Source organism: Hemiscyllium ocellatum, chromosome 36 (genome assembly GCF_020745735.1).
Source record: "Hemiscyllium ocellatum isolate sHemOce1 chromosome 36, sHemOce1.pat.X.cur, whole genome shotgun sequence".
In the NCBI taxonomy this organism is placed as follows: Eukaryota; Metazoa; Chordata; class Chondrichthyes; order Orectolobiformes; family Hemiscylliidae; genus Hemiscyllium; species Hemiscyllium ocellatum.
The window spans coordinates 39,376,753-39,394,689 of NC_083436.1; the positions used below are offsets into that span (position 1 = coordinate 39,376,753).

A 17,937-nucleotide genomic window follows, 5' to 3' on the forward strand; every position below is an offset into this window, starting at 1 on the left:
TGTTCTTTCTTAGCTGGAGTGCTTTAGATTGGATGTTTTATATCTCCCTGAAATGGGAGATATAAATGATCCCATGACAGGACTTCAGAATAAAAACAGGGGAGTTATCCCTGATGTCCAGCCCAATATTTGCCCTTCCATCCCACGTCACAAAAAACTGATTTTCTGCTCAATATAACGGACTGAACTTTAGGTGCATCACTTTAGCTGTTCCTCTGACCAGAATGTTGCTTGGAAGCTGATTCATGAGAAAGATGGCTTCCCTGCAGCCATTTTACATTCACCAGCATGATAGTAGTCTCAGGGTGAGACCCCCTTCCCACATTGGGGTGGAGAGAGCCCTACCTTAGAAAGCTGCAGTGCAGTCAGATTGTCTGTCAGCTCTGCAGGCCCATGTTCGAGTGACTACAGCCTAAAACCTGAGGAAAAGGAGCCGGCTCAAGCCAGACTGAAGGAAAGACCAAGGTAGCCCCAGGAAATAAAGGGAATTGGGGAAGGGGGATTAAACTGGGGCAATACGGTGGGGGAGCGGCACCTCCGATGAACACAGTGAGTCCTCAAAGGAGGTCCCGTTATTTGCCCAACAGGAAGCTGCCCCATGAAAGTTGCCAGGCCGCACCACATGCCCTGGGCCTAGCCTCTGCCATAGGTGAGGTAGCAATTGGGTACGAACGCAGCGATGGGTTGACCATTTAAGGCCCCAGATGAACCTGAAGTCAGGCAGTCCACTTGACACCTCCAGAGCCTTCCACAAGATAAGAGAGAGTCTGAAGGAGGTGGGCAGGCCAGGTGCTGCGTTTCACAATCCCCAGCCTTAAATTCACCAATTACTTAAAGCAACAAGCCCACCTTCAAAGAGCCAACCGTCACATTGCTGCTTGTGGGAGTTTACAGTGGGCAGTTTAATTGCTCAATGCCCTCCATGCCAACAGTTAAACTATTTCAATTCTCTGCTCAGTGGTCATGAAAAATGCAATGTAAATGCCAGTCTTTCTTTCTTTTCTCTTCTTTTGCTCAAGCTCCTTTACAAGCGGAAAATGCTTTTCTCTGTCTTAACAACCCCTTACAAGTTGTAAAAGCCTCGCCCCTTAACATGTACATTTCAGAGGATAAAAATATACTTTCTTTGAGCACTTCCTGTAATTCAAGCCTCAGAGCCCTGCTATTATCCTGGTGAACTGCAATGCACTCCTTCCAAGGACAGTTGTGACATGTCTAGAACCAGCGTGCACATTCTCCAGATGGGGCTAAAGCACAGCTGCCTCAGGGGATGAGTGTGGAGACAACAAATGCAAAATAACTCCTTTCCACTCTCCACTTTAACAACCCCAGTGAAAAAAAATTCTCTCTCCAGAACTAATTAGATTTCAAGTATGCTAATTATTGCGAGAGACAATTTTGGCTATTTTACATTGAATCTCAACAAGGCACATGTAGTGTTGGGTGAAAAAGTAGCAGAAACTGCTTCAGTTTGTGAAAATATAGGGCCTTATGTATAATTGAAATTAATTAATGCAACACTCTCTGCTATAAATCTCTTAGGTAAGGGCTGCACTTTGTAAAGCACTGATTCATTCAACATATAACAAACTGAGTTTGTATCATTGAAAACTGAAAGCACTGCGGATGCTGTAAATCAGGAACAAAAGCTGAAATTGCTGGTAACACTCAGCAGGTCTGGCAGCGTGCTGAGCTTTTCCAACAATTCCTATTTTGGTTTCTGAGTTAGTATCCCGCTGTGTGAGGAGACTTTACTAATGAATAGGTTATTTCAATCTTCTTGAAAGCTGCAGACAGGTATTGGATGCAAATGCATCAACCCTTAATATTACAGAGCATGATTTCAGTCTGAAAGTCTCCAAGTGTTTAAGCATTTTGCCTTTGAAGGCCAAAAGCATATACGTCAGAGAGTTGAGCAGACCTCTAGATTAAACCATAAACCCGTGCCTGTATCTCCGTATGCAATTATTAACACCTGTATTGCTCTCAGATGCAACTTTTCCAACCTTTATAATAGGCTCAGCCAAAATATCTTAGATGGTGCCCTTTTATATATCTTTTATATATGTTAGTCCACATAATATAGAATATTTTCCTATCAAAATGTGTGGAAATGGTCTCCTATAACCTCTTCTGTAAGGCAGAAGATACAGATGCCTGTGCACACGCACCAACAGGTTCAAGAACAGCTTCTTCCCTGCCATTATTAGACTGATGAATGGACTCTAGCCTCAAATGATGCTGATCTAGCCAACATTGATCTCACATAGTGCACACCTTGTACAATGTAACCTGTATGCCTCTGTCTAAGTCTTTTTCATCTGTACATCCTTGCATACAATGAGCTGTCTGTACTGCTCATAAACAAAGCTTTTCACTGTACCTCGGTACACATGACAATAAATCAATCAAACACATCTCTTGCACAAGTGGAACTTGAACTCTAAGTACAAATTCTGTATTCCTCTTGAGTCAGATACCCGAATACACTGACAGAAAGTGATAGCAGGTGAAGCAGTTCCTTTACACTAAAATGTCACATGTCGTGATTTCATGCTATCATCTCAAAGGTATAGGCTTGTCTGGTCTGGGTATATAATACCTCTCCCTTTAAAATAAAGGACTAATTAAGCAAAATGTAGAGAATATATGGAATCAGCAGTATAGAAGGAGACCATTTAGCCGTTCCGAACTGTTGCCACCTCTTTGGCAGAATTATCCAATTAGTCCCATTCACTTGCTCATTCCCCAGAGCCCTGTAATAGAATAGAACTCAGATGCTTGAACTTTGCACACTGGACTCCCAAGGCTTATGGATCACAAGTTGACTTCATGCTGGAGATTTCATTTGTCAGTTTGAAATTTTCCCTGTACCTTCTAGGACTAATTTCCATCCTCCACTCTCTGAAATACTGGTTACGTTAAGCTGATTTAGATAAATTAGTTAGTAGTCTTATTAAAACAGTTTGATTAGATTAGAGTCCCTACAGTGTGAAAACAAGCCCTTCAGCCCAACCAGTCCACACTGACCCTCCGAAGAGTAACCCACCCAGACCCATTTCCCTCTGACCAATGCACCTAGCACTATGGGCAATTTAGCATGATCAATTCACTTAACCTGCACATCTTTGGCCTGTGGGAGGAAACAGGACCACCCCGAGGAAACCCACGCAGACACAGGGAAAATGTGCAAACTCCACACAGAGAGTCACCAGAGGCTGGAATCAAATCTGGGACCCTGGTGCTGTGAGGCAGCAGTGCTATACACTGAGCCACCGTGCCATCTTGAAAACATGCTTATGTTCAGTTCAAACAGGAACTGAACATAAGCAAGTTATCCAGTTGCCCTACAAAAATGCCAGTGAGCCTGCTATAAACAGAAGGAGTGGTCTTGGACAGTAACACTCAACTAGCGATAGCAAGTTTCGTGGTGAAGGACTTATGCCCAAAATGTCGATTCTCCTGCTCCTTGGATGCTGCCTGACCTGCTGTGCTTGTCCAGCAACACACTCTCAAACTCTGATCTCCAGCATCTGCAGTCCTCACTTTCTCCTAGTTGATTTCAACCCTACTGTAGTCCTCACTTTCTCAACAGCAAATTAGCAGCTCAGTATACATCTGTCTCACGTTTTTTTGCTCCATTGAGGTCAATCAAGCTGTGTGGGCATCTGATTCAACATACCTGCCTGTCTTTCTGTGTCATCAATGTCAATTCCAACCCAAGTTCTTGCTCATAGATTTTGCCACTTTTGAAATTGGTGAGCAATGGTGACATTTAGAGATTGGGGAATATTTCATTAATCTCAGCCTGGATTCCATTCTTCTCCAATGTGACTGCAGCTGAATATCATCACATTTAAAACTGGACTGATACAAGCCCACAGACACAGAGGTCAGGTAAGCTAATAACCCTTCGCACTCTCCTATTCCTCCCTAAGCAGAATGTGTTTCTCCAACCTGTCTTGCACCACTTTCTCTGGCTCATGGCATCACCTTTATTCCCTCATAATTAAGTTCATTGCATCAGGAAAGGTGTGAAATAGGGGGAACAGTTATTTGAACACAAGTCAAGCTGCAAGGTCAAGCTGGGGAGGAAAGGTAGAAGGAGCAATGCTTGAAAACGATATGTTCAGCTCACTCCAAATTGACTGGCAACAATGGCAGTGCACCATTTCACAGTTTGGAGATTGTTGGATTTAATTTTCCACATGCACATAGGTACCAGTTTGATGAGAAGATGACAACTCTTTACTGTAATAAAAAGAATGGCATTGTCTGTCTGTGTTTTGTTCTTTTTTTTAATCCCTCAACTGTTTTGTTGGAATAATTGAAAATGAGTTTTGCTTGAGAAATGAAATAGCATGACAATTCTACCGTGGATGTTTTTGTTTGCTTTTGTTACTTGTTGCTTGCCGAGCATCAGCATTGTCAATCCCTGAATGATGGACGTATTGGAGAGTGAAATGTTTTCTGTTCAGCAGCCAGTGTCAGCCTTAAGTACTCCCAGCTTAAGTGCTGTAAGGATCAAATGAAATGTAAACTCTGTTCCCCAGAGTGTGGGCTAAAGGTTTCTATCAAGCGGATGCGTCACTCAGATGCTAGCTTACAAATTGTAAGTATGGTTATTGAGCAGAAAGAATGCAGTATTGCTGCATGGGATCAAACCTGTGCTACCATATAATCTCTGGTTACTTTATCTACCCGTTTTGTGTTAAAGCTGCTGAATGGTCGACAGTTCCATTAACCAACTCCCAGCTGGTGATTTAATACAATAATGGTGGAGGAGTGTGGTTTTTATAATACAAAAAAAAGAAAGAAATAATGGCTTCATCGAAACACTTTTTACAAAGCTATTTTTGCAATTTCCCAGGAGTTAAGTGATGGCGATGTCCAGGAGTTGGTGAGGCGGTCAATCGGAAGGCTGACAATCATTCGGCAGACCTTTCCCTTGTCCTTAAACACCACTTACAGCTGCATCCATGGGAAGCACAGAATCTCTCCATCACTGTGCGATCCCAACGACCCTTACAAGAATAACATGGAGGTAGGATTATTTCAACTCATCAGACATAACACATTCTAAGATTAAACATCTTGGTGCTAAGATATTCTGTTACTATGTGTGATGTTTTCATTGTTACTGTGCTGTTTTGTTATCTGAAACATCAAATGTGTGTGTGTGTGTGTGTATGTCTTGCACACACAGACACAATTGCACACGTTCACAAATACAGTTACCTATGACTTCAATGCCGCAATTTGTGCCCACACCAACATTTCTGCCACAGGCTGCTGCAGTGCTCCTGGGAGCTTCAATGGAAGCTAGAGGAGCACCACCTTACCTTCTGCTTGGGGACCTCACCACCTTCAGGACTCAACATTGAGTTTAGCAATTTTAACAGCATAGACACCCCCTTCTGTGGCCATTGTTCACCCCCACATTCTAGGTCTTGTCATGAAATGGATTGCTTTCAGTACAGCCAACTAGTTTGGTGGCCTGAAATCCACAATCCTTTGTCAGTTATCTATCCCCACCTAGCCATCATACTTCTCTTCACACTCCATCATCAGCATAAATACCACCTCTTCCCGGCTGTTATCAATTCCAAAGAAGGGTCACAGGACACAAAATTTTCATTCTGCTCTCTCTCCGCAGATACTGATAGACCTGCTGAGTTTCTCCTGCAATTTCTGTTTTGGTTTGTTTACGAAAGTATGTAGTCCAGATGCCTTCATAGCCTACAAGAATCATAAATAACTAGACAGAGCCACATTTACAGAGCTGGGCTGAGAGGTGGCAAATGGAGTTTAATGCGGACAAGTGTGAGATGATTCACTTTGGTTGGAGTAACCGGAATGCAAAGTACTGGGCTAATGGTAAGATTCTTGGTCGTGTTGATGAACAGAGAGATCTTGGTATCCAGGTACACAGATCCTTGAAAGTTACCACCCAGGTTGACAGGGTTGTTAAGAAGGCATACAGTGTTTTAGCTTTTATTAATAGAGGGATTGAGTTCCGGAACCATGAGGTTATGCTATAGCTGTACAAAACTCTAGAGCGGCTGCACTTGGAGTATTGTGTACAGTTCTGGTCACCGCATTATAAGAAGGACATGGAAGCTTTGGAAAGGGCGCAGAGAAGATTTACTAGGATGTTGTCTGGTATGGAGGGGAGGTCTTACAAGGAAAGGCTGAGGGACTTGAGGCTATTTTCGTTGGAGAGAAGAAGGTTGAGAGGTGACTTAATAGAGACATATAAGATAATCAGAGGGTTAGATAGGATGGACAGGGAGAGCCTTTTTCCAAGAATGGTGATGGCGAGCATGAGAGGGCATAGCTTTAAATTGAGGGGTGTTAGATATAGGACAGATGTCGGAGGTAGTTTCTTTACTCAGAGAGTAATAAGGGTATGGAATGCTTTGCCTGCAACTGTAATAGATTCGCCAACTTTAAGTGCATTTGAGTCGTCATTGGACAAGCATATGGATGTACATGGAATAGTGTAGGTTAGATGGGCTTCAGATTGGTATGACTGGTCAGCGCAACATCGAGGGCCGAAGGGCCTGTACTGCACTGTAACGTTCCATGTTCTATGTTCTATGGACATCTATAATCAGATTGACTTATAATTAAGTGTATAATGACAGATTGTAAAGGAAGGCATAATAAATGAAATTACTCTCCCAGGTAAGACCTCACCCTCCAGAAGCAAAGATCAGGAAACCTCTATTAAATTATAATTTCCCATGTTTCTAAACAGAAATTGATATCGAACTTGCAATTTCCACAAATGCTCTCCCATGGGTGAGACTTTCCATTCAAAGCGCATTTATTCTGAGATCATTCCTATTATTTTATTCCACGGATGAATTATAATGGTTATATTGAGCTATAATGTGTGACTAAATTGTCAAATGACAATCATATGAGAGTGTGGACTGCATATCTGGCATGCATTGAGATGGCTTTTGTAATTCAAAATGAATGAACAAATAAAATCCCACGTTAAATGCATGAAATTTAAACTTTAAAGGTGTCACGCTGAAACAATTTTCTCCACTTCTAAAACAGCCTCGAATTCTTTTTAGTCTCCAAAAATCTGTTAGTTAACCTGTAACAACAACAACCTTTTTCAAATATAACAACATATCCCCAGCAAAATCTGGCATTGGCCACACAAAGAGATACTGAGGTTGGAAATCCAACAATGGATCAAAGGGGATCTACATGAAAAGGAAGAGGTGGAGAGCTGGTGGAGCAATGGAAATTGAGACTGAAATTTGGAATGTACTGAGAACGCTTAGGGCTGGTCAAGGATGACATATTACTAGCAATTAGATATACCTTTAGCATGGCAAAGAGAAGAAAGCTGAAAATGTGTTGCTGGTTAAAGCGCAGCAGGTCAGGCAGCATCCAAGGAACAGGAAATTCGACGTTTCAGGCACAAGCCCTAGAATTGATAATGAGGCACCAGAAAGTATCAGTAAACCACTCTAGAGCTAAACCAGTCAAGAAAATGCAGAAAGGAATGTAGGACTGATAGCAATGGAGAGATAAATGTATCAATTTGACTTGAACGCTGGTGGGTGGCTCTTTTTTTCAACTCTTTTGACTTGTTGTTAATTCAAGCATTGGAAGTGACATCATTGGCTGGGCCAGCATTTGTTACCCAATGAATGGTGAGTTAACTTTCTGAACTGCTACAGTCCCTTTTCTGTCAGTGGACTTACAGTGTCATTAGGGAGGAAGTTCCAGAATTTTGACCCAGTGACGCTGATGGAATGGCGATATGTTTTCAAATCACAACGAAGAGAGGTTTGGAGAGGAACTTGAAGGTAATGGTGGCCCTATGCATCTTCTGCCCTCGTCCTTTTAAATGGAAGTGGTCATGGGTTTGATTGCTGCTGCCCAAGAGTCCATAATGTTTCATCCAATTGAGATTCCCAACGAGAGAGCTGTTACATTTTCACATTAGATTCCCTACAGTGTGGAAACAGGCCTTCAGCCCAACAAATTCATACCGACCCTCCGAAGACCAACCCACCCCTCTCTGACTAATGCACCTAACCCTATGGGCAATTTAGCATGGCTAATTCACCTGACCCACACATCTTTGGACTGTGGGAGGAAACCGGAACACTCGGAGAAAACCCACACAGACAATGTGCAAACTCCACACAGAGAGTTGCCCGAGGGGGGATTTGAACCTGGGTCTCTGGCATTGTGAGGCAACAGTGCTAACCACTGAGCCACCATGCAGCCCTAGAACATGTTTAACATGGAACATCTGATTTTCAGCTTAATCCTAGAAATTGTCTATTTTCTTGGTATATTTTTGCAATAAAAATGATTTTAAAAATTGCTACCTTCATGAATTCAAATAGATTGCGATTAACTTGAGGCATGAGGCTTAAAAGTTGTCACTGATTACCTTGCAACACAAGTTGTATTTTGTTAAGAAAAGCCATGGCCTGTGCTTTTCCCCACTTTACCTGATCAGCCTCCAAGTTAAATTGGTTTGATATTCAATTTATTTTGAAAGAGCAATTATTCTCGAAATGAAATGTGATTGCTTCATGTAACTGACGAATAGTCATGCATCTGCTTTCCAAACATGGATTATGAAAAATCCTACTGTTTTATTTTCCAAGGTTGTCTTGGAAATAAACAAGGATGCTATTAGAAGGTCATGGAAATAAAATTTAATTAGAATCACATTATTTACTATCAAACTCTAAAAACTGTAATAAATGATGTGATTCTAATTAGAGACTGTGATATCAGTTACCTCCATCACGGAAAAAAAAAATTATAACATACACTTTATTTTCAAAGGAATGTTTAAGCAGCAGGATAGTTAATTAGATGCCACAGATCCAATACTTTATGAGCTGCAGTAATTCCAATTAATCTTCAGCACAGAGGAATAATGGTAGCAATTTGAGTCTCCAGTGAATATTTTAACTGACAGTATTCACTCGGTAAGACATCTACCTGCCAATGTTAAACGGAAGAAAGGTTAGATTGTTATAGTGGAGTGAACTACCCCCTAATGTTCCCTCACATCAGGATGTGCAGTTAGTTTAGCAGCACAGTCTCTGACCACTGAGGTCAATTCAAACCTTAGAATGCAAGATTTATACATACACAATTTTAATTGTCATCCATATTGAGTAACTTCTAAGACAAATTGGGATAATCTTTTTGGTACCTATGGTGTGTAAGTTCTGCAGGCCCCCATGAAAGGCATTATAATTCTCAGGATGAGGGCACAAATGTGCCCAATTTTGTCATCACATAATGATGCCTCTGGCATATTCATGGTCTGCTGATTTCCACACTCAACTACAACAATACTCTCCCAACAGTTTTTTTTCTCCTTTCTCACCCTCCATAAAGTTTAACTTATCCAAACCTCATCAATTCTGCACTGTCCTCTGCTGCTTAAATTGCTGCTCAAAGGCTATCTCTTTGACAAGTGACCTGCCTGATTGTCTCCTCTCTTATCACTCTTTAATTATTACCTCATGACATTCCTGTCAGGCAGATGCTTTTCTCCGTTAAAGGTTCACTTAACAAGCTAGCTGTTTATTGCTGTGGGTAATCATTTTACCACAGCACACTGGTAAACACTAAGGTAACTATTTCTATAAAATATGTCATAGTCCAGGCACAATAAGATTGCATTATAAGTAATCCATTTTGCTTCAAGCAACCTTTTTCATATTTCAGCCATTTTATTCGATGTGAACATTATTTACAAAAAGATTTTTAATGAAGCTTACCTACAATCCTCTTCTACTCTGAATAGAAAATTTAAAAATCTTCCTTAGAATTTCTGGAACTCTTGATGTGAGGACCCAACTAATTCTCCTTCTGCCATCCGGGTAGTCCCTGATAAAATGGGTGGCACGGTGGCACAGTGGTTAGCACTGCTGCCTCACAGCATCAGAGACCTGGGTTCAACTCCAATGTGTGTGGAGTTTGCACATTCTCCCCGTGTCTGTGTGGATTTCCTCCGGGTCCTCTGGTTTCCTCCCACAGTCCAAAAATGTGCAGGTTAGGTGAATTGGCCATGCTAAATTGCTCGTAGTGTTAGGTGAAGGGATAAATATAGGGGAATGGGTCTGGGTGGGTTGCACTTTGGTGGGTCAGTATGGACTTGATGGGCGGAAGGGCCTGTTTCCACACTATAAGTAATCTAATATAAGTAATGTAATCTAAAATAAAACTGGAGTGACTCACTTGCCAAAGAATCAATCTCAATGAATGCATCTACAAGACTCAGACATGTGATGAAGGAAATGAGCAGGGCAAGCCATAATTCCAAAATCCCAATTTCCACAATTTCTATCCATTCTGTCTCAAATTATTCACATGTTCTATCCCACAATACTTATTCTTTAAAAGTGACTAGTACTGCAAATAGTTCAGTAGCAGGATTGACAAGTAATCCACGTTTTCTTGCTTTAAATTGACATTATAAGGACAGCAATGATAATCCAAGCCAGCTTGATGAAATGGTCAAATAATTCAACATCTGGTCTCCATTGTTTCCACTAGTCATGATGTGGAGATGCTGGTGTTGGACTGGGGTGTACAAAGTTAAAAATCACACAGCCTCAGGTTATAGTCCAACAGGTTTATTTGGAAGCACGAGCTTTCAGAGCGCTGCTCCTTAATCAGGAGTTGGACTATAACCTGGTGTTGTGTGATTTTTAACTTTGTTTCCACGAGTAATGGAAAATTGAAACAGTTTTATATCAGCAAGGAAGCAGGACTCTAATAATGTCAATGTTTCTATGTCATTCAAAAGGATGCTAAAGTCCTCAGTAGTCTTATTAGACCAGAGATTGGAACAAGAATTGGGTGTAGTCTAATGGGTGTATAACTGACCCTGTTGAAAATGATCAGTAACCCTATGGTTTTTAAGAGCCAGCCTTGAGTTGGGTTCAAATGGATTCATATATCATGATCCAATATAATCCATTTGTAATTGTGTCACCTGTGAATTATCCAGCAATTCGTGCTGTATTTATCCAAATATTTGGATTCTTTGCTTTGTATGATTTAGTATCGTTTCATTTTATTGTTTGTCATCGTTTTCAATAGCATCGAGAGTGACAAATTGCAATTTTACACATGACATGAATTATCTTTGAACACCCCTGCACTGATACTGATTGCCTGAGATCATTGTCCTTTTGCAGTTGTTTGACTAGATCATGTGGTTTTTGTTGCTTTGATTTGCAAAATGTTAATATTGAGGCTTGGAACATGCGCAGATTACCAACCTCTACATCTACGACACTGTGGTCCTTCTGGCAAATGCCTTTCACAAGAAGTTGGAGGATCGGAAATGGCACAGTATGGCCAGCTTGACATGCATCAGGAAGAACTCCAAGCCTTGGCAAGGTGGACACTCCATGTTAGAGACGATCAAGAAGGTATTGTCAGATGCTGCACAAACAAAACTTATCATTGTCGTTTTGTGACATTCAGTACAAAGAGTTTAATTTCTATTTATTTACAGGATGTGCATATTGCTGGCTGGGCCAGCATTTATTGCCCATCTCTAATTGTTCAGAGAACAGACAAGATTCAACCACATTGGACTCATGTATAGGCCAGATCAGGCAAAGACAGCAGACATTGGTGGTTATGTAGTCACCACCAGGCTAGCTCTGTGTTCCAGATTGTTATTGAATAGAAATTGCATCATGTGCCAGTATCGAATAGCTTGGTTGGCTGGATGACTGGATCAGTGGTGCTGGAAGAGCACAGCAGTTCAGACAGCATCCAATGAGCAGCGAAATCGATGTTTCGGGCAAAAGCCCTTCATCAGGAATAAAAAGATGCTGCCTGAATTGGAAGTTGGATGCTGCCTGAACTGCTGTGCTCTTCCAGCACCACTGATCCAGAATCTGGTGTCCAGCATCTGCAGTCATTGTTTTTACCTGGCTGGATGACTGGTTTAAGACTTAAAACATAGAGCAGTTCAGCACAGGAACAGGCCCTTCAGCCCATGATGGTGTGCTAAACATGATGTCAAGTTAAATTAATTCCTTCTGCCTGACCATGATCCATATCACTCTGTTCCTTGCTTATTCGTATGCTTACCCATAAGGTCATTAAATGCCCCGATTGCATCTGCTTTGGGATGCAGGATGGCACAGACAGCTTGGATTTACTTTCTGCTGAGGTGACCATGAAGGGTTCTCCTTCTCAACCTCTCCCCTCACCTGAGGCGTGGTGACCATCAGGTTAAACCTCCTCCATGTCATCTCTCTGTAATGAGAGTGTGACCCTATGATTCCAGAAGATTATTGCAACTTTCCCTTTTATTCCATTCCAAGTCGCAATGTATCAGTAGTGCAGGATTTAATGTTGCTAGTTTGTAATAGAAGGAAATGATGAATCAATATAAAAATCTTGACCCTTTCCTCAGGGTGAAGTAAATGGGATGACTGGGTTCCTGAAATTTAAAGAGCACGGTGGAAATCCGAATGTGCAGTTTGAAATTCTTGGTACGAACTATGGAGAAGACTTAGGAAGAGGGATTCGGAAAGTAAGTGACAGACTACGAGTGTTTGCTGCACCTTTGAGAATTGTTTCATTTTAATTTTGTATCGAAAAATGCACATGCTTGTGATTTCATCTCTTGTTCAGAATTTTGGCTTAACTTTGAGGAATATTGGTCAGATGCAACAGCAACAGCAAATTGTATTCATTTCGAAAAAGCCGGAGAGACTCAGTGGACCTGGCAGCCACAGTGGAGACAGGAGAGCATTAACACTTCAAGTCAGGTTTGACTTTTCTTATGAAGTTTGACCAGACTTGAAACATTAACTCTGTTTCTCTCTCCAAGATACTGCCGGAGCTGCCGAGTTTCTCCATCATTCTCTGTGCTTCTTTCAGATTTCCAGCACCAGTGGTATTTTGCCTTTGTTGTATTTATTTAGTATCTTATCGAACTTGAATGTAGCAAACTATCCCAATGTATTTCTCAAAAGCATGTTCAAACAGAGGTTGTATTCCAAGGAGATATGAAAATGCAGGTCAAAGTTTGGTCAAAGTTGGATGTTTTTGTGAATGAGTTGATGGGAAGGTCAGGGAGGCCAAGACATTGAGATATTTAAAAAGGGAATCCCAGTTCTCTGGAGCAGGCAGCAGAAAGAATGGCTGAAAGAGTGGCTTAAAATCTGAGAAGCTTAGAGGTCTCAGAGCATTGGAAAATCAGAGGAGATTAGAGTGATCAGGAGGGAGCGGAATACAACACTTATTCTTTTAAATCCAGGAAATCCCAAACTTGTGTATTTTGGCATTCAGTGTAAGTTACTGATCTGTGAAAATGTCCTCCTTTTAAGAAGGAATTAGATAGGGCCGAAGAGATCGAAGAATGTGAGGAGAAGGCAGGACCCGGATATTGAGCTGAATGATCAACCAGAGCAGGCTCTAAGAGGCGACTGGCCTACTCCTGCTCCAATTTTCCTATCTCCCTACGAGCGAATGGCAAACAAAGATTGAAACAAAAACAGAAAGTGCTGGAGGAGAATCTGTGGGGAGGGAAAGCGAGCTAATGTTTCAGTCCAGTGACCCTTCTTCAGGTTTCTTCTCCACAGATGATGCCAGATCTTCTCCAGCACTTGCTGTTCTAGTTTCAGATTTCCAGCATCCACAATTGTTTCCATCAGGATGATGAAGCATGTAGCCATTGAGTCTCCACTGTCAGGATTCCCATGTGTGGTATCACTCCATCAGACACAAACGCCTTGGTGCTCACTCCTGGGTCCCGTGGATGAAGATTTGGCATCATTGCAGGCTCTGTATATCTGAGCAGGAGAAAGTGACCCAGGAGGCTGGATTTTTGTTCTGTGGTGGCATGGTTCCTTCAAAGATTATTGGGCAATATTGGAAAAGAGAAAACAGCTGCCACGTGCAAAGGTGGAAATCCTGATCCAGTGTACCAGCACTCTGTTGACATTTAATATATTTTTTAAAAAGATCCTTATGACTCTCTACCATCAGTGTCTCAGAGCCCCTCACCCTCACAGATGCCCCATCCCCCATCCACACCAACCTTGTAGATGATAAGCAGACTTTGGGGGTGTGTTACTCACTGCAATATTCCGATGTGGAACCTTAACCTTCCAGTGGAGCACGCTGTTTATCCAAACAAATCCTCAGGCCTGCTCTTCCCAGGACTAACACTTTACTGGAGCTAGCTGATGATTTAAAAGCCATCTATCTCTCCAAAGCACACATGCGTGAAACACAGCCCCCACTCACCCAACCCCATTCTCACCTGCGCAAAAATGGGACAAGACTCATAAGAGTCGTACAGCACAGAAACAGACCCTTCAGAACAATCAGTCCCTGCCCAACATAATCCCAACCTAAACTAGTCCCACTGGCCTGCTCCTGGCCCATATCCCTCTAAACCTTTCTTACTCATGTACTTGTCCAAATTTCTTTTCAACATTGTAATTGTGCCCACATCCACCACCTCCTCTGGAAGTTCATTCCATAGACGAACTAACCTCTGTGTAAAAGATTTGTCCCTCATGTCTTTTTTAAAATTCTCTCCTCTCACCTTAAAAATGTGCCTCTCAGTCTTGAAATCCCAGGGAATAGACAACTGCCATTAATTCTACTGATATCCCTCACTGTTTTCGGGCTGGGACTTAGAATTTTCAATCTCTTCTGCCATGGCATGTCAGCTCTCAGTCATGGTGTAAACCTGGGCCAGACTAAAATAACTCTCACCCTGACATAACCTTTAAAGATTGTAGCAGTGAGCTTGATTGTCAGTTTCAAAATAAATTATCAGCAGTTTGATGACTGAGTGGGGAAAATGGAAATGTTGTGCTAATTGTCAAATCTGTTGTGCTTTTCCAAATGCATTTCCTTACCCCACTCTGCAATTAATATAACAGGAGGCAGTCAGTCCCATTAGCTTGACCTCGTAACGAAGTTAGAAACAGCATCATTAAAGCACTCTGTTTGGCACTGCCACAGAGCTGTAAGTGAGATCTTGCTGCGTACAAGACTCGCTTCTGTGTTTCTGACATTGCAATGGTGACTAGACTTTGAAAGTACACCATTAACTTTACAGGACACAGAGATGACCTGGGGTCCAGAAAGATGTGGTTTAAATGTGGGGTTTTTTTAAAAAAGAAAATCCAATTTAAAACCTTCCTCCAGCCAATTATGTTGTGCTTCTTTAAACAATAACGTGGCTGCACTTTCTGGTTACCTTGAGATGTTACGAAATGAAAGTGCAGTCCTGCCAGGTGCAGTCTGTGCTGCTCTTATTAACCTTTATGACCCATTATCATTGAATTCATTTCAAACTTTCCAGTTTAGTTTTTGGTGCTGAAGATTGTGACAACACAGTTAAAGTGATAGATTATTTCCTGGATTATCTGGGTCTCTGAGCTGTTTTGACAGAGCTGTTCTTCATTTGGATACTGTGATGCAGTGTGCAAAAATCTTAAATCCATTAAACCTTGTGTGCTCAAGTTCCAGAAGCAATGATCACTCAAGAGTAAAAGTTAGCGAGCTGTTTGAGCAAGTGTTTTCTTGGGCTTTATTTTGGACAATCTCCCACCATATATGTTAGAATGGGCACCATGAGTAAGCTGCTGTTCAACACGTGCTAACTGAAGGGAAAAGTTTTAATGTCACTGATCTAGACCCACGGGTCAACACTTTGAGGCCCAGTGTTCAAATCCCACCCTGCTGGCTGGTTGGGTTTAAATTCAATTATTAAAATCTGGAATTTGAATTTTAAAAAAACGCGTGGATTGCAAAGAAAAACTGATTTGTTTTCCTTTTAGGGTCGGAAATCTGCCATCCTTACCTGGTCTGGTTGACATGTGACTCCAGACCCACAGCAATGTGGGTAACTTTAACTGCCATCTGACATGTCTTGTGACGTTAAGCAGAAGGCAGTTAGGGAGAAATCTATAAAATTCTAACAGGACTAGACATGTTAAATAGAGTCATAGAGATGTACAACATGGAAACAGAACCTTCGGTCCAAACCATCCATGCCGACCAGATATCCCAACCCAATCTAGTCCCACCTGCCAGCACCCGGCCCATATCCCTCCAAACCTTCTTATTCATATACTCATCCAAATGCCTCTTAAATGCTGCAATTGTACCAGCCTTCACCACTTCCTCTGGCAGCTCATTCCACATCCGTACCACCCTCTGTGTAAAAGAGTTGCCCGTAGGTCTTTTTATATCTTTCTCCTCTCACCCTAAACCTATGCCCTCTAGTTCTGGACTCCCCGAACCCAGGGAAAAGACTTTGCCCATTTGCCCATTTTCCATGCCCTTCATAATTTTGTAAACCTCTATAAGGTCACCCCTCAGCCTCCGACGCTGCAGGGAAAACAGCCCCAACCTGTTCAGCCTTTCCCCATAGTTCAAATCTTCCAACCCTGACAACATCCTTGTAAATCTTTTCTGAACTCTTTCAAGTTTCACAACATCTTTCCGATAGGAAGGAAACCAGATTGCACGCAATATTCCAACAGTGGCCTAACCAATGTCCTGTAAGCTGCAACATGACCTCACAACTCCTGTACTCAATACTCTGACCAATAAAAGAAAGCATACCAAACCCCTTTTTCAATATCCTATCTACCTGTGACTCCATTTTCAAGGAGCTATGAACCTGCAATCCAAGGTCTCTTTGTTCAGCAACACTCCCTAGGACCTTACCATTAAGTGTATAAGTGCTGCTAAGATTTGCTTTCCTAAAATGCAGCACCTCGCATTTATCTAAATTAAACTCCATCTGCTACTTCACAGCCCATTGGCCCATCTGGTCAAAACCCTGTTGTAATCTGAGGTAACCCTCTTCGCTGTCCACGACACCTCCAATTTTGGTGTCATCTGCAAACTTACTAACTGTACCTCTTATGTTTACATACAAATCATTTATGTAAATGACAAAAAGTAGTGGACCCAGCACCAATCCTTGTGGCACTCCACTGGTCACAGGCCTCCAGTCTGAAAAACAACCCTCCACCATCACCCTATGTCTTCTACCTTTGAGCCAGTTCTGTTTCAAAATGGCTAGTTCTCCCTGTATTCCATGAGATCCAATCTTGCTAATCAGTCTCCCATGAGGAACCTTGTCGAATGCCTTACTGAAGTCCATATAGATCACATCTACTGCTCTGCCCTCATCAATCTTCTTTTTTACTTCTTCAAAAAAATCAAGTTTGTGAGACATGATTTCCCACGCACAAAGCCATGTTAACTATCCCTAATCAGTCCTTGCCTTTACAAATACATGTACATCCTGTCCCTCAGGATTCCCTCCAACCACTTGCCCACCACTGACATCAGGCTCACTGGTCTATAGTTCCCTGGCTTGTCCTTACCACCCTTCTTAAATAATGGCATCTCATTAGCCAACCTGCAGTCTTGCGGCACCTCACCTGTAACTATCAATGATACAAATATCTCAGCAAGAGGCCCAGCAATCATGTCTGTAGCTTCCCACAGAGTTCTCGGGTACACCTGATCAGGTCCTGTGGATTTATCCTCCTTTATGCGTTTCAAGACATCCAGCACTTCCTCCTCTGTATTATGGACATTTTGCAATGTGTCACCATCTATTTCCCTACAGTCTATATCTTCCATATCCTTTTCCACAGTAAATACTGATACAAAATACTCGTTTAGTATCTCCCCCATCTCCTGTGTGGCTCCACCTAAAGGCTGCCTTGTTGATCTTTGAGGGACCCTATTCTCTCCCTAGTTACCCTTTTATCCTTAATATATTTGTAAAATCCCTTTGGATTCTCCTTAATTCTATTTGACAAAGCTATCCCATGTCCCTGCTTTGCCCTCCTGATTTCCCTCTTAAGTATACTCCTACTTCCTTTATACTCTTCTAAGGATTCACTCGATCTA

The 17,937-nt window shown here is 41.9% G+C and overlaps 1 protein-coding gene across 1 annotated transcript in view; it reads left to right on the forward strand.

Annotated features, from left to right (window-relative positions):
- grid2 (glutamate receptor, ionotropic, delta 2) overlaps positions 1-17,937 on the forward strand; it is a 982,254-nt gene that overhangs the window by 705,871 nt on the left and 258,446 nt on the right. The window contains exons 6-8 of the mRNA XM_060851484.1: positions 4,871-5,044; positions 11,286-11,447; positions 12,449-12,568. Of these exons, the coding sequence (XP_060707467.1) occupies positions 4,871-5,044; positions 11,286-11,447; positions 12,449-12,568 (456 nt within the window). The remainder of the gene's footprint in view (positions 1-4,870; positions 5,045-11,285; positions 11,448-12,448; positions 12,569-17,937) is intronic.